The 25832-nt window shown below is 49.2% G+C and overlaps 2 protein-coding genes across 6 annotated transcripts in view; one reads left to right on the top strand and one right to left on the bottom strand.

Annotated features, from left to right (window-relative positions):
• Nucleotides 1-502: 502 nt before the first annotated feature.
• Nucleotides 503-12465, bottom strand: CSTF1 (cleavage stimulation factor subunit 1). Of its 5 annotated transcripts, XR_003900906.1 has the most exons (7): nt 11945-12092; nt 9380-9580; nt 7214-7491; nt 6873-7070; nt 5682-6072; nt 1899-2632; nt 503-1810 (listed from the first exon to the last, which is right to left on the bottom strand). XR_003900906.1 is itself a non-coding variant. In XM_029916890.1 (6 exons), exons 2-6 carry the CDS (start codon nt 9546-9548, stop codon nt 2373-2375), a joined length of 1296 nt encoding a protein of 431 aa, XP_029772750.1. In that variant the 5' UTR covers nt 9549-9580; nt 12099-12465; the 3' UTR covers nt 503-2372. The 5 variants fall into 5 exon arrangements, 4 of the variants coding, with proteins under 4 accessions (XP_029772750.1, XP_029772751.1, XP_029772749.1 ...); XM_029916890.1 differs by lacking the exon at nt 11945-12092 and adding an exon at nt 12099-12465 and having other exon boundaries at nt 503-2632; XM_029916891.1 differs by lacking the exon at nt 11945-12092 and adding an exon at nt 12104-12465 and having other exon boundaries at nt 503-2632.
• Nucleotides 12466-12593: 128 nt separating this feature from the next.
• Nucleotides 12594-25832, top strand: part of AURKA (aurora kinase A) — a 17014-nt gene continuing 3775 nt past the window's right edge. The window contains exons 1-7 of the mRNA XM_029917974.1: nt 12594-12696; nt 16333-16379; nt 19648-19927; nt 21263-21317; nt 22538-22729; nt 23827-23965; nt 24481-24577. Coding sequence (XP_029773834.1) covers nt 16338-16379; nt 19648-19927; nt 21263-21317; nt 22538-22729; nt 23827-23965; nt 24481-24577 — 805 coding nt within the window. The 5' untranslated portion in view covers nt 12594-12696; nt 16333-16337. The remainder of the gene's footprint in view (nt 12697-16332; nt 16380-19647; nt 19928-21262; nt 21318-22537; nt 22730-23826; nt 23966-24480; nt 24578-25832) is intronic.

Raw genomic sequence — 25832 nt, 5'->3', positions numbered from 1 at the left:
TGTATATTCAGAAACAGAAGTCTCCCCTCAAAAGTAAATGCCCTTCCTCTTCCCCCAAATCTGTTTCTATCATGCTATGTTTAAAAAAAAAAAGAAAGCACTTCATTGATTGAGTGCATGTTGGGGACGATTTTGATGAGGCACCTGAATCAAAGAAAAGGAAGCACGGAAATGACCTGCTTCCTGCTCACAAGTCGGTCATGGCTCCGCCAGCCTCCTCTGCCCGTCACTGCCCCTCCGAAGGGAGACCAAGTTTTAAGGCAAAAGACTGAGGTCTTTGAATCATCAAAAGAAATGGAATTATACTTTACTTACATTTTTTAGCTTTTAAATTCGTAGAAGAGATACATGGGTAAAGGGAATCCGCTGCTCTAAAAATCCGACTTCTAGGATGAAAAGTGTGAAAGGTTCCAGTCCAAGGTCATGACTGCTGTTTGAGAATATGTGTTCAAACACACAGACATCCAAAGGAAGGTCCAAAAAAAAAAGAACTAGTTTTAAATTATCATTATATACAAAAAGTTTATTTTAGAAATCACATATATTTAAAAAATAACATAGAAATTCTAAGTTCCTGTTATTCACCGTTAAAGCCAGGGGGCTATGTGGACAGTTAGTGACAAGCTGACACTGAGTCCATGTAACATTCCTGGTGTTCTTACCAGTTCAGAATGTTAGTGTGATTTTTAAAAGAAAAAATGTGTCTAGTTTGGAAACACAAAGTATCTTGATCTTGTAGACAGAAGTCCTGGGACTTCAGATCCATGGCTGAGACTATTCCAGAAACTGGAAACAGCAGGCATAATTGTTTAAATTCATGAACGGTTAAAAAGACCCCGTGGAACTTAAGTCGGGAATGCGATGTGGTCATTCGGGCGCACGTGTCAGAGCAGAGGAACGCAGAAATGTTCAGTCTCTGCTGTGATCTCACACACTGAAGGCAAAAGGAAGTCAGAAAAAGAAGTGAGGACTTCTGGTTGGTAATTTCTGTATGGAACGGTTTCCTAGTTCCTACTCAGTAGGTCTGTCCTCAGCGTACAAAAGTGGCATCCACAGACGGCCGAGGGCAAATACTAGAGAATCAGGGCGCAAAACAGAAATAAATCTAAACTCAGTACAGCCTCAAAAATATAGCTCTTCGGAAACCTGAAGGAAAACGGACTTAACACCGTAAGAATGCTTAAAAGGGTCCACAGCCCAAAGAATCGAAATGATCCGTACAGAGGATGACCGACACAGACTCTTCAGGCAATAAACTTCAGAAGATTTGAAAGTTCCTATAACATGAAACAATTCCTTTAACTTTAATCTATTTAATATCTCTATCAAATGATCCTAGATTATATTTCTAGGTATTCCTAGAATGCAGATCATGAGGGATTTGCATTTGGGGATAAATATCAACCAAAGTCTATCGTTCAGGGGGAGGTGAGGGCTCCCTGACCGAGCTTGAGCTGAATCCAGAGAAATGCCATCACTTTCTGTAAAGTTTCAAGAAAGAGAAAACCCCAATCGGATGGTTGATTGCAAAAACTCTTCCAAGAACACAGTTGTCACGTGCATCCACGATGAGCAGGAAACGACTTACGCTGAAAAGAACCGAAAGATGAGATTTAAAACGATCCAAGGACGAGGTCAGTCGACAGTAATCACTTGGGCAGCGGGCTCGCCGCGCGCGGACTGGGTTGGCTTTATCTCCGAGGCGCGGCCCATCCGCGGGGTAACCTTATCGGAAATCTTTACCGAAGACCAGCACTGCGGGTGCCCAAAGGCGGTGGGAGGCATGGCGGAAGATGCGTCTCCTAGAAATCTTCAGGGAAAACCGGCTGTTAATTTTATCGAAGTGAAAAAGGGAGAACACTGAAGTTGCAGATCTGAGCTTTATTATCAGGACGTACCGGTGTAGGCCAGAACTGGCGGAAGTGGCCCAGTGCTCTGACGCCCCGGCCGCCGGCTGCCCACCTGCCACAGCCGTGTTCTGAAGGGAGGTACAAAGGGGGGTGCAGACGAGGCACGGAGCGGACAGAACCGGGGGAAAACCCCTCACGACAGACCCACTTGAGATCTAGAGAGCACGGCAGCACGCTTTCCTTCCTCGAACGGTCAAGAGAGCCCAGGCGCGCGGCGAGTCCCGTGTCCACAAAAGCGGGGAGACTCCCGCTGGAAGAATCAGGGGATGCGAGCCGCCGCACGGATCTGCGCTTCCAACTTTCCCACCATGATTCTACATCGAGCTAAAAGAGGATCCTCTGGACAAATCCGAGGATGGACAGGTGGCAGCGCGGCCGCCAGATGGTGCGGCGAGGCGCTGCCGGAGCTGGTGACCTGGTGACGGGACGCGGGGGGGAGGGGGGCGCGGGAAGGCGGGCGGGCTAGTCCGTGGTCGACCGCCGGTACCAGAAGCGGGCGCGGAAGTCGTCGCTGCACGTCATGAAGCCGGGGTTGGTGGGCGAGTGCACGATGCAGCGCACGATGTTGTTGTGGCCCAGGGAGAGCAGGTTCCGGCGCTCGGCGGTGCGCGAGTCCCAGCAGCACAGGCTGATGGTCCTCTCGTCCGGCAGCAGCACGTAGTCCTCGGTGTGGTTGAACACGGCCTGCGTCCGGTGCACCTGCCGCCCGCTCAGGCCCGCACCTGCACAGACACGAGACGTTAGGGGCGGAGGGGCAGGGTCAGCCGCCCAGGGCGTTTGTCTGTCATCCTGTCGGTGTGAAGACAGCAGCAGAAAACGGGAAGTATGACACTTATTGTGTAATCTGGGGCCCTCCAGGGAAGCACACAGAGGTAAGTCGCCGGCCACCTACCTCCTCGGGCGCCACCATGGTTCTGATGTACTTCCAGGTGTAGGGACAGCTTAAAAAAAAATGGGGCGCCTGGGGGGCTCAGTCGGGTGAGCGTCCAGCTTTGGCTCAGGTCACGATCTCACCGTTTGTGGGCTCGAGCCCCACGTCGGGCTCTGTGCTGACAGCTCAGAGCCTGGAGCCTGTCTTTGGAATCTGTGTCTCCCTCTCTCTGTGACCCTCCCCTGCTCAAGCTGTCTCTCTCTGTCTCTCAAAAATAAACAAACATTAAAAAAAAAAAAAGGAAAAAAAATACAGGGGCGCCTGGGTGGCTCAGTTGTCGAGTGTCCAACTTGGCTCACGGTTCGGGAGTTCATGCTCCACACGAACGCTCTGTGCTGAGCGCCCCTCTGGACCCCGTGTCCTCCTCACTCTCAGCCCCTCCTCCTCTCGTGTCCTCGCTCTCTCCCAAAAATAAATAAAACATTAAAAAAGTAATAATAAAATAGAAAATTGATGCCATGTTATATAGGTCTTTTTGGTCATAGTTTAAACCCACTTTTGTTAGGTACATTCTTCCTGGTTTTCTTACTGGCTGCAGACCACAGAACTGTCGGAAGCACCATCACTATCTAGTCATTCCCGTCGGGCACTCAGTTTGCATCTGGTCGCGAGTAACACTGTGACAGATTCTTCATACAGAACACACTACTTCCTCAGGATTCACTCCCTAGAACAGAACCGCTGGGATGTCTGAGTACCTGCTCTCCAAAGAGAAGCTCTCGACTTTTTTCTGACGACGAAAATACAGATTTTATGCTTAAAATATCATATAAAGTGTAAAAAAAGAAAAACTACCTAATAATTCGACACCCAGGGTCAGTATTTTGGTGACTGTCCTCTCTACATGTCTCTGAACTCGGCGCAGCATTTGTGAATTTACATAGTATGTAAATCAGAGCTCACATTGCCCGCCACCTCGGTTCCGCAGCAGGAGAGACCTATACACGGATACCGTTTAATGGATAAAAACACAGGCGCTGGCGTCGGATCCGGGCTCAGGCTCACCGGCGACACGAACACGGGCAGATCACACAGCACCTTGAAGCCTTAACGTTCTCTTCCGTTCCCTGGGGGACCCGACCGCACCAACCCACAGCTGGCTGCGAGGACTGGCGGGAGGTCTCGGGCACGTCCGGCGGCGCTCATGTCACAGACGCTCCTGTATTTATTTTTAAAGGCCGCGGGACAAGAGCGTGCACGCTCTGCCGTCTCTAACGCCCGCCGGCTCCACACGTCGGGGCGGACTTCTGTGTGTGCGTGTGGACATGCTTGCTAACAACCTTTTTAGGCTGAATTTCTGAGTCCAAAATAGACACATATGCTGAAAAATTTGATACAGGACACCAACCTCCCCTTTAGAAAGTTTCCAATCAACACTCCTTAACAACAAAATATTTAACTTCCCCAAATGTTGTTCAATACAAGAGAATATCGATCTTTCAAATCCCTACCATCTGCGGAGCAGAAAAAGATACTTCCGTGCGCATTTCTTAGGTTCAGAGAACCGGTGATCATCTCTCCCTCCCTGAGCTCACTGCCCAGCATCTGACATGTGTCCGCTGTCCACGCTACCTCGTGTCCCTAGTTCAGCATTTCATTCAGTGTTCTGAATTTTTCACACTGCAATTCCTAATGCTTGAGCGCTTTTCCTTGTCCTCCTTTATTTCAAAAACCCATTCAATTCTATCTAAACCTTAAAACTGGAAACACAGACCCCAACATGCTGAAATGACAGGGTCTTAGCCTGTGAATTAGAAACCACGCTGCCACTCATCACAGGACAGGACAGGTCTAAGACGCCCCGTGAGGGTCTAGCGCGCACCCTCCCCTGCCCCCCACCACACTCAGTGGCTGTCACTGCTGAGGATGGACCAGGCTCTCCCACTTCGGCTCTGATCACTTTTGTATCTGCTTTTTGCAACAAGCACACAGTCCTTTAACCGTAATAATTAGAGAAAAAGTTTCAAAACAGCTCCCTATGAAAGTGTTTTGACAAAGTGACCAAGAATTAGGACAAAAACGTCTCTTCCTAAGACCTGCTAGTTGTACGGACCGTCTGGTCTGCGTCAGACACCAGAGATGGCTGCAGGACGCAAACTGTCACCAGGACATGGACGTCATGTGGCTTATGCTGCACCCTAGTGGTTCAGAAGTCTCCAACTCTTCGGTCTTCTCCAGAAGGAGAAGTGATTACCGTTAGCAGCTGAGCCCTTACAACGGCACTGCGTTACTGCAGAGTTTCAAAGTTCTGGTCCTGGTGAATTTGGCGTGTGACACAAACATCTCACAGCAGGGGAAACTGGCTGAAGCTTCCTGGAAGTTTTCTACCAAACAACAGCCTTTGCTGCCCCGAGAAAAAAGAATTAGACAGTATTCTGACAAGAGTCACGACCACGTAACTGTCAGGGCACCTGTGCTCTCTTACGAAAGGCCAAGAACTTCCCTCTCTGCCTTCCTTCCCTAACGCGCATGCTTCCTGAGGGCCACTGACTCGGGCTTTTCCCTGGACTGCTTCCATGTCTGCGAGGGGAAAGGGCAGACCACTGGTCTCCGAGTGGACCGCCAGGCTCGGAGACGTCACTGGCATGGAATCACATCTAGTGTAAGCTGTAACGCACGAGAAGAACACAGTCCGGAAACCAAGGTTCTATTTCTAGCTCTCACCAACTGCAGCCTTGGCTAAACTACGTAATCCCTAAGCCTTGGTTTATTTAAACGGGGGAGAACATCCGCCTTGCTCACCGCATACATCTAACGTGTGGCTCTCTTGTGGGGATTTAAGAGTTCTGGAAAGCAGGGAACGCTACGGAAACGTTCAGTCACAGCAACTCCTGGCGTACCTGTGTATCTGACCAGCGTCCGTCCCGTTGAGATCTCCCAAAGTTTAGCTACAGAGTCTTTTCCGCTGGAGAGAATGTATTTGGAATTTTTGGAGAAGATGGCAGAACAGACTTCAGCGCCGTCGTGCGCTTTCTCGAAAGTCGTGATGCATCGATTCGAGACGCCGTCCCACAGCTTGATGCAGCCGTCCTTGCTGCCGGTCACGTACATGTTGGCGCTGGGGTTGTAGTTCACGGAGCAAATGGCGTCGGTGTGCTGGTCTTGAGGGTTGCAAGAGACAAAACACTGAAACGTGTTGATATCATAAAGCCGAAGCGTAGGATGCTGAGTCCCCACAAGTATAAAGTCTCCAGAAGGATGGAAGGAGATGGAGCGTAACATTTCGGCTTCCTGTCAGGACAGACACATTAAGTGACTGGTGAATAATTAAATGCAGAGGAAATGTGCAAAGTATTTGGCTGATGGAAAGAATAAATAAAATAACGATCGGCGGTTACAAGGCAGAAGGAGAAATAACGAATTTTGGAAAATATGTGAAAGGATCACTTGAACGGAGATTTTAAGAACTATTTACTGGCATAATGATATTCCAAAAACCGTGGAAGTGAGCCTCAGTATTTGCAAACGAACACCAGGTGAACTCAGAACGGACATCAAGCTCGGATACTTCCACACACTAACGACTGTGGGTAAACACAACTCGTACGTGTGAACGGCTGCTTTAAGCTGTCCTACAGCTCCAAATATTAGGTAAACCACTCAGTTAAATTATCCAAAGGTGGAAGCCCCTACTGACACATGGGCATTTCTGAAGTATGTACTCAATACGGTACGGAATGCCACTTTTCCAGTAAACGTCTTAGTTTCGACGGAATCCTTTTTCGATTCCGCCAAGTGACACTTGGGTGAAGTGGTTGTGTTCTGCCTCTGAACGGGGATCTGCAACCTTGAAAGATGATACAGATTCTGAGCCCCTATTGCAGAAACTGTGACCCGAGAAAGCGGGTGCTGGGCGGCACGGGGCCCGCGTGCCCTGCCCCGATTCCCGAGCCGCCTGCGGCGTGCTCCTCGCCGCTGGCTTCGTTTTAGAAGATGGTCCCTGAGATTACTTCACACCCGAGACGGTCCTACAGTAACAGCTCTTTGTTTTTAAGGGAAAACTGTACCGCTCCTTTCTCAACATGCCTGACCTGAATGTATTTGAAGGCTCTTTTGGCAGATGGTTTGGAATAGTCAAATAACTTGAGAGTATAATCCCTTGAGCCAGAGGCAAGGATCTGTTCCGTTGGGTGGAAGGCGAGACATGTGACTTCATCCACGTGGTCATAAAGCGTTCGGATCACCGGGTGGTTTTCCATGTTCTGCTGTGCCGTCTCATTCATCATGACCTAGACCAACGAGAAAAGAGACGCCCCAGGGGTAAAATGAGACTCGACGCCCCGACTATGCTGCGCTAAAGCTGCTCTAAGGCGGCCTCTCACTGTCCCCGCGCACAAGAGGCCGACAGGACGCGCGTGACAGGGGGCTTTACCTCGATCGGCATGGCGCTCTTGGCCAACATTCTTTCGGTGTCAAGTATCTTTATGGAAGCGTCAGCAGATCCGGTGGCTATTAACTGCCCATCCCGGCTGTAGGTAGCCACACGGCAGGGTCCTTTGTGGGATGTGACATAGCATGTTTCGTACTCGGAAGCCTCTGGGGACATGGTTTGGACGTCTGCATCAAATTCCAGGTCAATTCCTGTGCCCGGAGCAACCGTGTCTGAACGGCCAATTGCGTACTGAACTGCGGTGTCATCGTTTTCCATTCCTGGAAGGAATCAAAAACGTTGAGTTTTTAAAAACTCAAGACAAAATTGTGGATCCAAACTGGGGAAGATGTTTGCCAACTTTCTCTGTCTTGGAGCTGCACGATGCTGGACACCTCACAAACTTATGTATACCCGCCTGGGGGTTTCTAAGTGACGACACTGAAGGCAGCGTAGCGCTGCCTGGGGAAGGCCAGGCTCCAAGAGGTCCTATCATCTCCCCCTAATTTTTGCTTCTGAAATTTTCCACTTTAACCAGAACGACAGAAACTAAAAGATAGCACTTCTGTAGTTAAGCTGCCCATTGTCTCTCATTCTGGATTTTAACCTTGTTAGTGCGGAGATCTATTGGTAGCAGCTTTGGGGCTCAATAAGACAGACGGTCAGCATTAACACAGGGTGTTAATATTTGAAAAAATGTTGATACTTAAATACACAGAAGTTTTTCAAGAGAATGCATTTTAAATTTAAAAGTAACTTCACATACGATATAAACAGTATGTTTACTAATATAAGAAAAATTAGGAATAGAGATGAACACAAAAATAAAAATGACCTTGTATTAGGTTACTCAGAGATAATTACAGTTAGCATGGTAGAATGAATTCTTCTGGACTTTTCTCTCTGCACACTTGTCACAATTCTTGAAACAATACTTGAAACAACACACCACAGGATATGCTGTGACTTCCGTGTTCAGTTACTCAAACAGAATACACATCTGGCCAGTGCAATGTTTATCTACATCATGTTGTTGGACCGAATTTGATGGATACAAGAACATTCACAACAAATTCCTTGTTGTTGTTGGGTATTTTAGTTGTTTCTGTTTTATTCTCTCAGAGCAAATCCTCAGAACTGGCATTGCTAGGGGGTGTCTGGGGGGCTCAGGTGGTTGGGCATCTGAAATTGGCTCAGGTCACGATCTCACAGCTCATGAGTTTGAGCCCCGTGTTGGGCTCTGTGCTGACAGCTCAGAGCCTGGAGCCTGCTTTGGATTCGGTGTCTCCCTCTCTCTCTACCCCTTCCCCACTCACGCTCTGTCTCTCTTTCTCTCAAAAATAAACATGAAAATTTTTCTTTTTAAATTAAAACAAAACAAACAAAACACCGAGGGGGTGCATGGGTGGCTCAGTTGGTTCAGCATCTGACTTTGGTCATGATCTCACCATTTCCAAGTTTGAGCCCCGCCTTGGGCTCTGAGTTGACAGCTTAGACCCTGGAGCCTGTTTCAGATTCTGTGTTTCTCTCTCTCTGCCCCTCTCCCACTTACAAAGTCTCTCTCTCTCTCTCAAAAATAAACAAACATTAAAAAAATGTAAAAAAACCACACAAAAACTGGCATTGCAAAGTCAAAGGGTATGAACATACTGGGACTTCTGTGTTTTATAGAGTGCTTTCTATGACCCAGACAGGCACCAGGATCTACTGCCAAACAAGACGAAGATCCTGATCTCGATGGTGCCTGCTGTCTGTTTTCGGGGAGGCGCAGACTGTGTGGGAAACAACGTGACACAGTGAAGCGCATTTCGGATAGTGACTCAGTCACGGAGACAACGGGTCTGTTGTTCTAACTGGGGAGGTCTGGAGAAAACAGTGGGTTACTTTAGAAAAAGTGAAAAGGACTCTGAGATGATATTTGAGCTGAAATCCGAAGTCAACAATACAATGACAGAAAGCACCAGGTAATTCTTGGGAAGAACCTGAGGCTAGAGCAGGTTTGAAATCTTCATGGGAACTTCATGGCTTTGCCTTCCTCTCTCAGTACCTAGCACTGTACCGGGCACATCCTAGGCAGGAAAACTGCACAAAAATCATCTCAGGAAATCCTGACTGTGCAAACCTCTGCAAGCCCATCAAGGAATCCGTGAGGCTGCACCCCCACGCTACCTAGTTTGATGAGATGCAGGAGCTGCTCCGATGGTGCACAGACGGACTGCGGCTTGATCTCGTTGATGAGGCCGTTGGCGATGCTGATGTAGCCGTCATAGAGCAGCTGGCTGATGATCAGCTTGTAGAGCTGCTGGCGGTCCTTCAAGCCCACTTTGGTTCTGTACATCTTGGAGAAGAGGAAGGCAATTTCCTGGGCAGCTGCAGGACGAGAAAACAGGCCTGGTGAAGGGCAGAGGCACGAGTCAATCACAGAAGCAACACGGGGATCTGGGCAGACTGGCAAGGCTTGCACCCCGGCTCTACGGGCTGCGGGGTCTTTGGTCAGTGACCTCGTGCCTCTGGGGTCAGGTTCCTCGGCTGTTAAGCAAGTTAGCAAAGGCTAAAAAAAGATGGTGCACGCAGAGCACTGAGCACAGCAGCACACAGACATTATGCAAATCATGTTAGCAACTATTTCCAGAACTTCTTTTCATCAACTATTCTTCTCTGTCATACGGCCCATGTGCCATTTTTATTCTTTACTGCCATCCCAGAATCTTCTATTTCTTCTGTTAAGAAAACACGGACTGGTCTTTGTAACAGGTAAGATGGCTACTATTGGTGAATGTCTAGACACCACTGTTTCCCCCAATTAAGCTGTATGGTTACTAGTGTCAGCCATGTTCTTTTCTTTTCTTTTTTCTGAGGTTTATTTATTTGAGAGCGAGTGAGCCCAGGAGCAGGGGAGGGGCAGGGAGAAGAATCCCATGCAGAGCATGGAGCCTGATGCAGGGCGCAACCTCACAACCGTGAGATCATGACTCGAGCTGAGATCAAGAGCTTCTCCAGGCGCCCTGAAGCCACTAAGCGATGAAAACTAAATCAAGTTGAATGCTTTGGACAGGTTCAAAGATGACCTGCTTAATAAAATATCGGCAAATTGGATATGGCCAAAACAACTATAAAAAACGGAAAGGGGCACCTGGGTGGCTCAGTCAGTTAAGTGTCTGACTCTTGACTTCAGCTCAGGTTGTGGTCTCGTGGTTTTTGAGTTCCAGCTCTGCATCATGCTCCGTGCTGACACTGCGGAGCCTGCTCGGGATTCTCTCTCCCTCGCCCTGCTCTCGCGCTCGCTCTCTCTCTCTCAAAATAAATAAACTTAGGAGGAAAAAAAAAGGGCAAAAATCTAAAGGACTGTGCACTTGGATTGGTTTACAAGTTTTTAAGCTCTATCTTGTAAAATGAAAACTGTGGATGATGGTTTCTGGTTTGTGCAAAAAAACACAACACCTCCAATTGGTGGACACGAAATAATTTAACTTTCAAAAATCAATACTCGTATGTGTACGTATGTGTGGACAGCTATCAGAAGTGCACAGGAGCCTGGGGGACAGCAATCAAGAACAGAAGTCAAAGGCAGACAAGAAATTGGAAGTTAGAGCATAAGGGGAAGAACGAGAGCGAGGGAGAGAGAGACGAACACTAGAAAGGAGCGGAGCGAGCAGTAATGCCAGCACTGCCTGGTATTGCCGTACCTTACAGGGTCTGATTCCAGAAGGAGGGCTGTGTGGTAGGAGGGGTGTGCGGAGCCGTTTTCTAACTCTTTCAGAATAACTGAAGCTACTGATGAGAATAGTTAACGTTCACTGAGTGTTCATTATGTTTTATCTCACCGAATCCTCAACACCATCCCGCAAGGGAAGCCCTGCATCTTGTTAAAGACGAGGAGGGAAAATAACTTGACCAAGGACTCACGACTCGAGCCTGCGGAAACCAGGACTGGAATACAGACTGTGTTGTTCCTAACGACTTTCTGCAGTGCTCCTTAAAAGCTTAATGACAAACTAGCTAAAATGAGACATTCAGTGTGGTGTATAACACCCATCACATAAGCAACTGACATGCAGCACTTCATTGGATATGCATCTAATCCTATTTTAGAGGTAGGCAACCTGAGGCCCAGAGAGTTAACTTACCTGGGATCACAGGGCTTGTAAACGGCACAGCCTGGACGTTACTCAGGGTATTTGACCCTAGAGCCTGAGTCCTCACTGTGCCGCACTGATGGGTGTTAATAACAACTGGTAACATTTACTAAGCACTAAGCACTTTACAAGCACTGGCTCACTGAATGAAATCAAAGTATTTAAGCACATGAAAAAGCAAATGTACACAAATCAACGCTTGTGCAGACGACACTAGGGCACGACAGAGTGGAGGAAACGGCACAAAGAGGTCAGGAAACGGAAAACAAAAGGTGGCTGAGTAACTCGTCAAGTGGCCGCCAGGACTGCCCAGAAGTTAACCACTATTCTATCCCGTCTCTGCACGCATGCCAGGAGCATCACGGGTGTTCAAAGATTAAAAAAGAAAAGGACGAGCCCCGCTTCCCAATTCTCACATAATTCGCTCGCTGGACCACTAAGTGCCTAACTACCACCCCCAGTTTGCAGGTGAGGCCCGACGTCAGGAAGAGCAGGACCTAGAACTGTTTACACCCGGAACTGGAAGGGGGACCACGCGAGAACACAGACCCCCCCACCCCCAACTAGGCTCCGCCACCGTCCCGCCACAGAAGCGCACCAGGGATGGAGTGAGCGTGGGAGCGAGGCCCTCGAGGAAGAGGAAGGGGTGTGCAGGCCGAGCCTGGCAACTCAGGGGGCATGCCACCCCGCTCACTAGCGGGCCTTCCCGCCTCGCTCGTCTTTCCCGGGGTCCCGTGAAGACCCCCGCCGACCTCACCAGCCGCTCTCCATGCATCCCAGCCCGCTAGTACCCGCTAGTCCGGCTCTCTCGATCTCCCGCTCTCTCCCAGAAAAATGGAGGCACGAATTCTGTCCGATCGATCGCTCCGAGCGCACGTTCACTGCGCACGCGCACAGGGCGAAGCGCCGAGCACTGCGCTATCGATCGGCCCCACTCTCTCCAGCCCTTCTCGCCATCTTACTGGCGCGTTCGAGTGGTTCGTTAACCTTCTACGACTTAATCTCTTGCGCGACAACGCTGACTGACGCCAAGGAAATGCTGTCTCGCTGATAAATGTCGGATCTCGGAGGGCACCGCAGGCGCTAGAACGGCCAAAGCCTGGCGGGCCGTTGGCGCCACCACTTCCGGGACCTTACGGGGCAAGTGCGCCTGCGTGCTGTCACCGCCTAAGCCGTGACTCAAGCCGTGGGGGGCTGTGAACCAATCAAAAGGTAGTGCCTCTCTAGTCCGGGCCAATGAGCTTTCGGATTGGAGGGTTTAACTCCTATTTAAAATGAAGACTTTGAATCTTAACGGCTGAGCTCTCGGGAGGACTCGGTGGCCTTGGGGTCGGAGACGGGAACCGACGGGTTCGTAGACCCTAGGACTCCTCTGTGAGGCGGAGCGGCGAGGGCGGCGGGCCGGGGTGGCCTCCTAGCGGGTGGCGGGGCCGGGGCCGGCGGAGGAGGAGACGAGGCCAGGCCTCCCAGGGTCCCCACCTTCGTCCTCCCTTGTCCTCCTTTTCCTGTCCTCCTGCATCCTCCCCGCTTCTCTCCTCTGCCCCTCGTGCTTTCGCAGCGCCCTCCCATCTGCTCCTGGGGCGCCCCGTGAGATGCCGCTTGGGGTTTGCTACACCCCCGGAGTGCGTGGGGTTGTTGGGTGGCATTGGGGTGGGGGTGTTTTCTGAGTGGGTTCTCGTATCCGGCCAGCACCAGGGCAAGAAAAAAAAAATAGGGCTTTTGCCCTCGGGGAGTTCACGTTCCAGAAGGGGTGGGGCGCCTGACGCGACCTGGCGAGATAGCTTTCAAAAGAAAACTGTAGTGTGGTTTACCGGGGGCTACTTTGGATGAAAAAATGAAAACTTCCTCGAAGATGCTTTCCTTGCTCCGCGCTTCTCAAACCGCAGACCTTGGACCACCTTTACCGTGACTTCTGAGGGTCCCTGTTAAAAATAGAGACCCACCCCATGAACCAGAAGTGCCTAGGCATAGGACTCAGGTGTCTGTAGTTTGTCAAGTTTCCCAGGTGATTCTTGATGTTTCACGGAGAACCGGTGACCTAGACCAGCGCGCACTGGTCATCTGGGGATGGTAATACGCTGGGTGTGATTTGTTAGGTCTGTGCTTCCGCCTGGAAGTCTCCAGGTCTCACCAGTGTCCTCCCAATGGAGATACTGCCCGGGACTTCTAGCGGTTCCTCCTCTCCTTCCCCTTCCCTGTGCTTTGAACTAAACACTTTTCACCAACCTATTCATCTCCACTCCTCCAAGTCTAAGCAGACACTAGCAGGTTTGAAGGAGACAAAGTCTTCTAAGTGCACAGTGATATAAAATCTTAACCGGTTTCCTGTTTAGAATAGGAGGGTAAGTGGTTTGAAGTGCAGGGCCTCGTGAAGGTCATCGGGGGGTGTGGCTCCAGAATCACTGGGGAAGCAGTCTTCGTGGGGGCTCACTCCAGAATTTCTGGATCAGAATCATCATATTCCATTCTGTTTATTATTCTTCCTCTCCCTGAGAGGGCAAAGTATATTCAATTGGAGCAAATCTCTAGCTTCTGTAGAAGACTATTGAATGAATGTCCTTCGGCCCGTGTGGTCTCTTTAATCTCCTGCTTGTAATTGTCAGGGAGAATGAAGAGAGCGTTAGAGTGTCTGTGAAATTAATGTTTGCTTAACACCACTTGTTATTCCTTTTTCCTTTTTGTCATTTCTACTAACTCGTGGTTCGATATAAGGACTCCTAGCTGTGGTTCCGTCTTCAGGGCGGGGTTACTTGCTCAATTGTGAAATGGGTGTGGAAGTGTGAGGTTGGGGGGTGTTTTCAGATTGGATTCTAGAATTCAGAGAGTATCTGGGTAAGAAAACTGCATACAAAGGTTTCTGTTTTCTTGGTGTCTATGTTCTACTTACTCAGTACGGTGTTGCACCTGACTCACAGCATAGGCCTAGTGTTGTGAATGGTTTTCGTTACTGATTTTGCTTTTGTCACGGATTAACTCCTTCCGCAGACGCTGGTGTACATATTGCGTGCCAGGCATGTTCTGGGAAGGCAGCAGCGAACACTGGAACTAAGGCCTTGCCCTCATGGCGCTTACTTTCCTTGGAGATACTGGGCAGGTGGTTGGGTATCCTCTGGGGAGGTCGAAGTAAAAAGAACAAGTGACGTTGTGTAAGATGTTAAGGGCCCTGAAGAGAAATCGAGACGGTTGGAAAGGAGACCTGAATGTAATGAAGGAGCAAACCACACTTCTATCTGCGGGGAGAGCCAAATGGTTAAGAGAGGGGATAAGGCCACCAAGGTGGTCAGGGTCCACCCTGTGAGACTGTAGGCAGGGAGGATTTTGAGGGACCGTGAGGGGCTTCTGAACCACCGGCCAACATGGCTGACTTGTGAATGGGACCACTGGGTGCAGTGTTGTGAATGGGCCATAATGGGGACAAGGTGGGAGCCTGTTGCAGATAATTGAGGGGAGCCGGCATTGGTTTGACCAGGAGGTGGTATGAAAGGTCGTGAGCAGTGGTTTTGAAGGCAGAGCCTCCAAGACGTGCTGATGGATCGGGGATGGGGTTTGAGGGAGAACCGGGTAGAAGCCGAGGGGACCCGAGCAACGGGCAGGATGGGCTTGCCAGCAGCGGAGGTGAGGACCTCTGTGAGAGCAGGGCTGGGGAGGTGGGGGCAGGGAGGGAGCCGGCATTCATTTGGGGACATTTTAAAATTGCAATGCCGCTCAGATTACAGGTGGAGGTGTTTTGTGGGTGGCAGGAGTTGGGGGAGAGGGAGGTGGAACGTTGGAGGGCCCAGCCCGTGAATGGCATTGAGAGCCCGGGGAATGGATGAGCCATAGAGGGAGGGAGCACGGCTGCAAAAGGAAATGTGTCTCTGGGCCTGAGCTCAGGCTGCTCTGGGCAGCGGAGACAAGGGTGTGTCTGGTGTGTTGGGGATTGAGCTGCTTGGCAGACCTTTAGGGGGGATACTGAGCAGGTAGGTAGGTAGGAGTCCAGCAGTCAGAGGAGAGGTTAGGGTAGAAGATGTAAATTGAAATCCCCCTAAAGATGTTTAGATGCTGGGTGAGGGGCCCTAGGAAGGGTAAGGATGGAGAAGTGGGGTCCAGGGACTCATCCTCGGTCACCCCAGGCTCACAGGTTGGCAGAAGTGAGGCTGGTGGAGCGGAGGATTATGCAGCAGGGCAGCTGGTGAGGTGGGCACGGGCGGGCGTGCGGAGGCTGGGAGTAGAACAGAGGGGACTCTGTCAGATGCTGCTGGGCTCGCTAGGGAGCAGGGAGCTGAGGGTGTGGAATGGACTTCTGAGTTTGGTGACAGTGGAGGTCAGTCACGTGCTGGCCACCCCAGCGCGCTGGTCCGTGGGGTGCAATCCTGATGGGGGAGGGCCAGAGGGTGAGACACACGGTGGGTGCGGTGAGTGTCCCTGACCATCCCGGAGCTTTCGGGAAGGGGGAGATGCTGGCGAAGCTGGAGTCAGTTATGGGGAAGAGGGGACCCGTTTATAAAAGGCAGCGGGGTAGGGGTGCGGGCGCCTGGGTGGCTCAATCGGTTGAGTGTACAACTTCGGTTCAGGTCCTGATCTTGAGGTTCGTGGGTTTGAGCTCCGCATCGGGCTCTGTGCTGCCAGCTTGGAGCCTGGAGCCTGCTTCCTTCCGATTCTGGGTCTCCGGCTCTCTCTCTGCCCCTCCCCCGCTCACACTGTTTTTCTGTCTCTCAAACCTAAATGTTGAAAAAAAATAAAAGGCAGCAGGTATTGAGGTGGGCGCCTGCACTGACGCAGCGGGAGGACTTTGGGAGAGGAGTTACCTGGAGGCCCCACACCTGTCCCTTATGTCACCCGAGAAGGGAAGACTCCCTTGTCAGCCCTACTGGGACAAAGAAAAAAATGTAAAATTCTTTGTGTTGTGGAGGCTTTTTCATCAGGAACTGCACCCCCGACCCCGCATAACTGCACTTTGAAGCATGAGAATTTGTGTAATTTAAAGGTGGTTCTTTTTCTTTTCAGGCATCATGGACAAATCTAAGGAGAACTGCGTCGCAGGGCCTGTGAAGGTAACTCGACTAATCTGTGATCTCGGTCACATTTAGAAGACCAGATGGAGGCTGGTGGTAGATCCGGAGTTCTTCCCCACTCACTCTGCAGTGTAACCTCAGAGGTCTCCACCAGTCCTGACGAGCTAGTCCCCTTTCTCGGCATCCGATAACATGTCGTTGATGGTCACCTAACTGTCATTTGTTCTGCTTTGTCTTCTAGCTGGCTCTTCTGTCTCTGTGTCTCCCTTGGGTGCAGGATGGTGATGCTTGCCTGTATTTGCTTGCTTGCCAGAAATTAAGTTGCTCTGCCGTAGCCTGTTCTGGGCACCATTCAGGGGATGGCAAGCTCCTAGGAATGCCGGGCTGCATTTCAGTGAGCATTTCCTGGGGGTCCACTCTGAGCCGGGTTCTGTCGGATGCAGGGAGCGTGTGGTCTTTGACTGAAGAACTTCGCCGTTTGGGGGAGTTGTGAGCCGGTACTACGCCTTCACATACGTGTGTATAAGATGACCCAGCGCCTCCGTGCAGGGGGCTCCCGTCAGGTTGGATGGGTCGGAGTCCAGGAAGCCTTCACCAGGAAGGACCTGCGGCTTCTCATATTTGGGGAGCAGCTGGGCGAATGAATCTTTCTATAAAGATCTTTTAATAGAAGTAAGCCCCAGATTTTTTTTCCTTCCAGGAAATCAGCATAAAAATACAAATCTTGCTTGATTTGTGTGGGTTAGAGGGGGGTCTTGTTTTTGGAAGTTTCTTTTTTTAAAAATTCATTGTTTTTTAAAAAATTTATTATTGAGAGAGTGCAAGTGAGGGAAGAGAGAATCCTAAGCAGGCTCCACGCTCACCATAGAGCCCAACGTGGGGCCCAATCCCATGACCCTGGGCTGCCCCGGTGCCTCAGGTTTTTTATTTTAATACCAGTGCAGTTAACACACAATGTTACAGTAGTTTCAGGAGTACATTACGGTGGTTCAGTGCTTCCGTATGTTACTCAGTGCTCGTAAGGGTCAGGGTCCTCTGCAGCCCCGTCCCCCGACCCACCTCGCCTTGGGACCATCAGTGTGTTCTCCATTGTTAAGAGTCTTCTTTTTGTTTCTCTCTTCCCCCTCCCCTTTGCTTGTTTGTTTCTTAAATTCCACAGATGAGTGAAATCATATGGTATTTTGTCTTTCTCTTACTAATTTTGCTTAGCATTGTACTCTCTAGTTCCATCCATGGCATTGCAGACAGCAAGATTTCATTTTTTGTGGCTGAGTAATGATCCCTTGTATTTACCACATCTTTATCCGTTCATCCATCAGTGGATACTTGGGCTGCTTCCATAATTTGGCTCTTGTGTTTTTTTGTGTCTTTTTGTTTGTTTTTAATGTCTATTTTTGAGAGAGAGACAGAGAGACAGAGCATGAGCAGGAAAGGGGCAGAAAGAGAGAGAGGGAGAGAGGAGGGAGAGAGAGATACAGAATCTGAAGCAGGCTCCAGGTTCTGAGCTGTTAGCACAGAGCCCAATGTGGGGCTTGAACTCAGAAACCATGAGATCATGACCTGAGCTGAAATCAGATGCTTAACCGACTGAGCCCCCCAGGCGCCCCTTTAACTTGGTTCTTATAAATAATGCTATTATAAACATAGGGGTACGTATATCCCTTTGAATTAGTGTTTTTGTATTTTTTGGGTAAATGCCCAGTAGTGTGATTACTGGATCGTGAGGACCCTCCGTACTGTGTCCCGCAGGGTCTGCACCTGTTCGCATTCCCGCCAGCAGCGCACGACGCTCACCAGCACTTGTTGTTTCTTGTCTTTTTGAGGGTTTGAGAAGTTTTCATTTTCAAAAAAAATGGATGCTTCTCCTTTATTTACTGGCTGAAAGTATAAAATGGCCTATTAGAGAAAGGCTGACCCGAGTCATTGTGTTTGATTCTCAATTCCTATGAAAATATCATTTTAAGAATCTGGTGTTTAAAATGTTTCACTGCCTGAATGCCTACTGGGTTGCGGACGTTGCTAATTTCAGAAGTCATTGATTTCTTATTTGGAAGCTGGAAATGGTCTCTTGCGAGGCGTCCTACCCAGTGAGCTTGTGATGAACTCTGATGCTCCCCTTTCCAGCAGCTTCCATCGCTCCTGAGGAAACTTTCTCCGATGCAGTTGGAGGAAGTCCTCCACCCCCATTTTAGTTTGATTAGTTCAGGGCCTTAGAATTAACAACCTTTTAAGCTTATGATACCGTTCTTACAGGCGTGTGGATCATAGATTTTGGCATAACTTTTTGAAGAGCCTGTTTGTGTCCTCTTTGCTTAGTTCTTTTGGCTCAGATCCATTTTGTAAGTGCTCGGACAAGGAAACATTAGTATATAATAGTAGTAAGAATTTTGTGGAAAATCCTATAAATGCAAAAATTCAGACAACCTTTTTTAAAAATCTTTTTGTTTTAAGTTTATTTTTGAGAAACAAGTGAACGAGGGAGGGGCAGAGAGAGGGAGAAAGAGAATCCTAAGCAGGCTCTGCATTGTTTGCACAGAGCCCAAGGTGGGGCTCGAACTCACAAACTGTGAGATCAGGACCTGAGGTGAAACTTCAAATCAGACACTTAACCGACTGAGCCACCCAGGTGTCCCCTGGTAATGTAAAATGTCCTCACCGAGGGGCGCCTGGGTGGCTCCGTTGTTTAAGCCCCACTTGGCTTGGGTCATGATCTTGCAGTTTGATTTCCAGTCCCGCCCTGTGCTGTCTGCTGTCCCTGCGGAGCCCACTTCAGATGTTTGGGTGCTCTGTCCCCTCTCGCTCACTGCTCCTCCCCTACTTGCGCTTGCACACTCTGTGTCTCTCTCTCTCTCTCTCTCTCAGAAAAAAAAAATCCCTACTACCAGATAACCACTGTTGAATATTTTGACACATCTCTTTGTCTTTTTTCTAAACATATTTATGATATTGCCAAAGAAATGTCGGTGGGATTGGGGTTTTGGTATAAAGCTCCTGCATTGCTTTTTGTTGAGTAATAATTCCCAAGTCGCTGAGCATTCCTGGGAAGTGTTTAACGGAAGATGGAGGTTTAGTTACTGACAACTTGTTGATAGGAGCATGATTTTGGGGTGGGTAGGAGGATCATTCTGCTCTTCCGGTCAGCCGCGCACTGACCACATGCTTCGGGAGCGCGAGGCACATCGCTCTCCCCTTCGCTCTCAGTGACCTTCGTTATTGTGTCACCCTAGAAAACAGACTTTGTGGAATTCTCAAAATACCCGCTTTTGTCTCTGAACACCATGGCCTTTATTTGTCCCTCCCATCCCAGCCTACACTCCCGCTCGGTGATGGTGCAAAACGCGTTCCGGTGACCCAGCCGTTTCCGTCTCAGAATCCGTCATGTGCCAACAGCGGCCAGGCGCAGCGGGTCTTGTGTCCTTCCAACTCCTCCCAGCGAGTCCCTTCCCACGCGCAGAAGCTCGTGTCCAGCCACAAGTCGGTCCAGAATCTGAAGCAGAAGCAGCTGCAGGCGACCGGCGTCCCTCGACCTGCGTCTCGGCCGCAGAACACCACCCAGAGCAGTGAGCAGCCGTTGCCGTCGGCCCCCGGTAAGGCGGCTTTTGGCGGCCACGGATTGTTACTCCTAATTGCTTAAAAAAAGGAGGTTTAGTGGGGGTGGGGGCCAGACTTGGGTTTAGTGTTTGGAGCCCTGGCTTGGACATCATTTTTACCGAGGATAGGGAGAAAAATCTGTTGTCACGTTGAAGCAGCAGGGTCTCCCGTGGGCCGGCGCGGCGCTCAGGACAGAAGACCTGATTCCCACTCTCGTGGTACGATTGAGGACCTGGAAGCTTCCAGAGTCTGGAGTGTGGAGGGCAGTCGGGGTAGCGGGTGGGCCTGGATGGCCCGAGGCCGGCCAGGTGAGGCTCGTGGAGGAGTGGGGCTTTGTCCCCTCATGTGGGGAAGTGCCGAGAGGTTTTCCTTCTAGAAGGCTTACTCTGGATGTGTGGCGTGAACCGGAGAGAAGCCGGCTGCACTTGGGGGGCTGTTAATGGTCCTTGTTCCCGGGCCTGGCGTGCCCAGTGCCTCCCCCCACGTCGTCTCCCTCCAGCCTCGCGGCCACCCTGTGAACGTGGCAGGTGACTAACTGTTTTACAGACGAGAGAGTGGAGCCTCGGAAGCAGTAACTTGCCCACAGGCACAGGATGGAGGGGTGCAGGCGAGTCCGAGGGCTGACCTTGGACGCAGACTGGGTAGAACCAGGCAGTAAGCTGGCTGTCGGGACAGTGGTTACGCTGACGGCATTAACCGGGGTCGCTCGGAGCGGAGGAGAAAACCACTCTGGGGCGGTCCCGGTGTCTGAGCGGAGCCCACCTGCTGTTTGCGGCTTGGCGTGGGAGCGTCCAGCCTCTGGCTGAGGAAACAGTCGCGTCAGCACCCTACCGTGCAGTTGGCTTACGGCGCATCTTGCCCAATCCGGGGCTTCTGTTTTTCTATTTCCCCGTGGCGAATATTGGAGGTCGGCGGGTTGAGGTTCTGTCGCACGCTGTTATTTTGTACGTGGGGTTTGGAGAGTCGGCTGGCCCACCTGCTGGCGGGCGCTTATCCTGGATGGAGAGATGGCAGTTCTGCCTTAGAGGGTCTTTGTTTGGAAACCGAGGCTTCTGGGAGAATCTGCATAGACTTGAGTCTTTAAATCATCAGAAGGCCTCGCTGTATATATGATGCTCATCTTTAGAAATCTATAAAAGAGTTCACCTGGTGGGAGTCAGGCCTATAAAGAAAACTAAAGCTAAAGAGAGGTCCCATTCTGCACGCACCGTTAAAGATTTTGGTGACCACTCTGATTCATTTCTGTTCACAGATTTTTAATTTATTCTGTATAGTTATCCTAAAGTAATTATAATTGTTCTAAAAACAGGTTTTTAATTTATTCTACATAGGAAATAATTCTGAAAAGCAACTGGCAGCAAAACAGAAAAATGAAGAATCAAAAAAGTAAGCTTTATCTTATTTACAGAGTTCTGTGCTATCATGCTGTTAGAATATACTGCTAAATTGCAAGTTGAATTATGGGAGCTCATTAAAAAATAAGAAAGGTCTCTATATTTTGACGTAGGCTAGAGAAATGTTTCCAAATTCTAATCTTTGGAAAATGGGAATTTTAATGATGTTTACTCGCGACTCCAGCTTTTCTGACTGCTTTCCAAATTTAGAAAAACCTTGTGTGAATCTGTTACAGAAATGTGTGTAAAATAAGTTCCTCCCTACCCTCAGAAGTAACCACTGCATATAGCTTAGATGTGTGTCTATACTTATATGTGTTTTTAAAAATTTTTAATATTTATTTTTGAGAGAGACGGACTGCAAGTGGGGGAGGGGCAGAGAGAGAGGGAGACACAGAATCGGATGCAGCTCCAGGCTCTGAGCTGTCCGCACACCCAGATGCCCCTACACTTATTTGTATTCTTAGCAAAAATGCAAAAAAATGTATTGTGTCTTAAAACTATACACACGCTATAAATGACTATGAATATTTTGACGGTATTCATTGGATTATTCTTTATAACATCTTCCCTAGATATTTCCCAAAAGCTTGCTCTCAATTGCTGAACTGCCTAGACTCTAGAATGTAGGCTATAATGTCTAGAGTGTAGGAGGCGGAGCCAGGAGTGAACCCCCGGGCTTTCTTGCTTGGCTGCTGAACAGCGGCTTCCTGCGACTCTAAATCCAGTTCTGGCCCCCGCTCCCTGGGAGGATCTGTCCTGCCGGCCTTCGTGCACCGAGAGTCGGTGGCACCTCTAGGCCGGAGGAGGCGGCCGTGGCTAGCCTGCTAGAGGCCCGCAGACCGTTAGTTCTGGAGACTTCCTCCCTCTAGTTACTTCCGTAACCTTTTCCCGTGGTCTTTAGTGGTCGTGGGAACAGGTCTGTGACTCAGAGTGCGCTGCTGCCTTGGGACACTTTTGCGTTGATGCTTCAGCTCAAAAAGCCCAGACTGTTCCTGGTCGCTGACTCCCAGGGTCATGGGCAGGTAGGGGAGTGGGAGATCTAATGTCGTGGAGACCCACGTAGCGTAGTTGCTGGCTTGGTTCTGGCCGAGGGTTCCTGCTGAATACATGACATATAAAATTATTTCTAGGTCCATCTACTACTCGTTAATAAATTGTTAGAAAAGATTTGTCTTCTTCATATTTTAAAATACTCAAATTTTTTCCTAGAAGGCAGTGGGCTTTGGAAGATTTTGAAATTGGTCGCCCGCTGGGTAAAGGAAAGTTTGGCAATGTGTATTTGGCGAGAGAAAAACAAAGCAAGTTTATCCTGGCTCTTAAAGTCTTATTTAAAGCTCAGCTGGAGAAAGCAGGCGTCGAGCATCAGCTGAGAAGAGAAGTCGAAATCCAGTCCCACCTGAGGTAGGTTTCCAGATTGACGCTCAGGAGAATGTGGGACAGAACCTGGTCACTGAGGGTTAAGCCATGCCCGCTCTGTAGGCCTGCACCATGGGACTCCAGAGAGTCATTTAATTTGGCATCTTTTTTTTTAATGTTTGTTTATTTTTGAGAGAGACAGAGCACAGTTGGGAAGGGCAGAGAGAGAAACACACACACAGAGACGCAGAATCCGAAGCAGGCTCCAGGCTCTGAGTTGTCAGCACAGAGCCCAACGCAGGTCTTGAACCCACAAACCGTGAGATCATGACCTGCGCCGGAGTCGGGTGCTCAGCCCAGGTGCCCCGGTACCTCTGAGTTCTAAGCAGAGGTCGCAAACTGGCCGCCTACAGGTTGACTTTGGCCAGGGGGTCTTTTTCTTTTCTTTTTTTGCTCTCTAGTCATTTCAGACTTGAATCACTTGTTAGTACTTAAGAACCTGTCCACCTCAGACCTGTGTCCTTCCCTGGCAGCAGCAGGCCTGAGCCGAAGGGCTGCTGTCCTGGGCTGTGTTCTCAGCGGCACACGTCCGTGGCTGGGGAATATGCTTTTAACTGTGCCTCCTAGTGCCTGGGAATCAGAAAGATAAACCTGAAGGAAGGAAATAGTCTTTGTTTTTTGTTTTAAATTTTTTTTAGTGTTTATTTTTAAGAGACAGAGACAGAGTGTGAGCAGGAAAGGGACAGAGAGAGAGGGAGACAGAATCTGAAGCAGGCTCCAGGCTCCGAGCTGTCAGCACAGAGCCTGATGTGGGGCTCGAACTCCAGAGCCACGAGAGCATGACCTGGGCTGAAGTTGGTTGCTTAACTGACTGAGCCCCCAGGCGCCCTTGGACGGAAATAGTCTTAACCAAACCTGAGGTCCATTAATACCTTGCAGTGCTTGTAAACTGATTTGCAGATGTATTTTTTTTCCAGAGTAGGTGTTATAGTTTGAGATTCTCGAGGGGGTGAGGGGTGCGGTAGGGGGTCTGGGACCAGAACTAACTTTCCCTGGTTTTACGGGAGGGGTTTGATGTACTTAGTGCATATTCTTGTATCCGCCCCATGAAGCAGGTGTCGGACGTTCCCCCTTTGTTGCAGGCATCCAAATATTCTCAGGCTGTATGGTTACTTCCATGACGCCACCAGGGTTTACCTCATTCTAGAATATGCCCCTCTTGGAGCTGTCTACCGAGAACTTCAGAAACTGTCCAAGTTTGACGAGCAGAGAACTGCTACCGTAAGTTTCCATTTGCTGTCCCGACTTGCGGCAGCGTGCCCTTCATTACAGAGTCCAGGTGGTTTCCTCTAAGGAAAGATTGCTTCATAGGATCAAGTATTTGAATGAAAGAATTAGAATTCTTTAGTTGTACCAAACGTGCAGATAAAATCTAGAATATTCTGGCTGGTGTGTTTCCACAGGTGTTTTCTGTAGAAATGTATAGATGAATAGTTGCCCTCTTTTTTAAAAATTAATGTTTATGTTAGAAAGTGCAAGTGGGGGAGGGGCAGAGAGAGAGGGAGACCTAGAATCCGAAGCAGCTCCAGGCTCTGAGTGGTCAGCACAGAGCCTGACGTCGGGCTCGAACCCACGAACCGTGAGATCATGACCTGAGCCAGAGCCGGACGCTCAACCGACCGAGCCACCCAGGCGCCCCTTTGTAGCTGTCCTCTTCTTAAAAAGTTATTCTATAATACTTTCAGATGTACAGAATGTGAAGATAGTGCAGGCTTATTTTCTCTTATTTATCTTAGGTTAGTGTGGGCTCCCTCCTGTCAACCTGGCTCAGCACTGCGGGCGTTGGCGTGGGTCCCCTGGCTGAGCCCTTCGTGTTCGTTAGTTTTCTCTGCTGTTAAGTTACCCGCTTTCTCTTGGCGTGCTGTGTATCTCAGGTGCGTTGCTATGTACAACCCACACTTGAGGAGTAGGGATTAGGTGCCACCCCAACTTTAAATAAATTATAGAAAAAATTATATAAGTAATATATATTTTTTATATTTTATATATAAATTATATAAAAAATGAAAAATGTTTCTTCTGACCATGATATTTGCTTTCTATAGTCATTTGTTGAGTAGAACATTTTGGTGTAGAATAACATGTTCAGTTCTGTCTAGCGGCTGCTATGGGAAACTTTCTTAAGCATGGGGTGCCTGGGTGGTTCAGTCACTTAAACGTCTGACTGCGGCTCTGGTCATGATCTCACGGTTCATGGGTTTGAGCCCCGCACTGGGCTCTGTGCTGACCGCTCGGAGTCTGGAGCTGCTTCCGATTCCGTGTCTCCCTCTCTCTCTCTGCCCCTCCCCGGCTCACATGCACGCTCTCGCGTGTGCGCACTCTCTCTCAAAAGTAAATAAACATTAAAAAAAAAACCAGCTTCAGCCGGCAGTACGCTAATAATTCTTACGCTAACGCAGATTCTGGACTTGCTGGATGTCTCTTTGGCTGAGACGAAAACAAAGCTAACAGAAGGACTGACTCGCTGTGTGTGCTTTTTAAGCGGACTCATGAATATGTACGCCCAGAGATTTAACCCGCTACTTAACATGCACATATATCTGCTCTTAACTTTTTTTGTTCAAGATTACTTTTTCCCCTTAAATTTTGAGCTTCAAGCGAATCCCTCGGTTATAAATTGATCTTGGTCTTAAAAATGGGAGTTAAAAAGGAATGGACTGTGCCTGAAAATTAAAATTCATTGCTAAAATAAAATAAACAAAAAGTAAAATAAAATAAAGTCATTGCTACTGGTAGTTCTAGCTCATCAGTATTTCCCCCATCCTTCGATATCCTGTCTGCTGTATGAGCAAATAAATAACTTGGTGTGGAATAACGTGTACTTTATGCTAAACATGAATTTGGTTCAATTTTCTATTTTAAGAGTCCTCTGTTGTTTCTAGATTTTGCCTTAAAACCCTATAAAACATGTTGAAGTTGATGTTGGGTTTCCTTTCAGAAGAGATGTCTAAATTGTGTTATGCAGGGGTGTCTGGGTGGCTCAGTCAGTAAGTGTCCGGCTTCGGCTCGGGTCATGATCTTGCGGTTCGTGGATTCGAGCCCCGTGTCCGACTCTGTGCTGACCGCTTGGAGCCTGGGGCCTGCTTCG

The sequence above is a fragment of the Suricata suricatta genome, chromosome 12 (assembly GCF_006229205.1).
Source record: "Suricata suricatta isolate VVHF042 chromosome 12, meerkat_22Aug2017_6uvM2_HiC, whole genome shotgun sequence".
NCBI lineage: Eukaryota > Metazoa > Chordata > Mammalia > Carnivora > Herpestidae > Suricata > Suricata suricatta.
The sequence above is the reverse complement of the archived record's forward strand: the minus strand, read 5'-3'. Positions and strand labels throughout refer to the sequence as shown.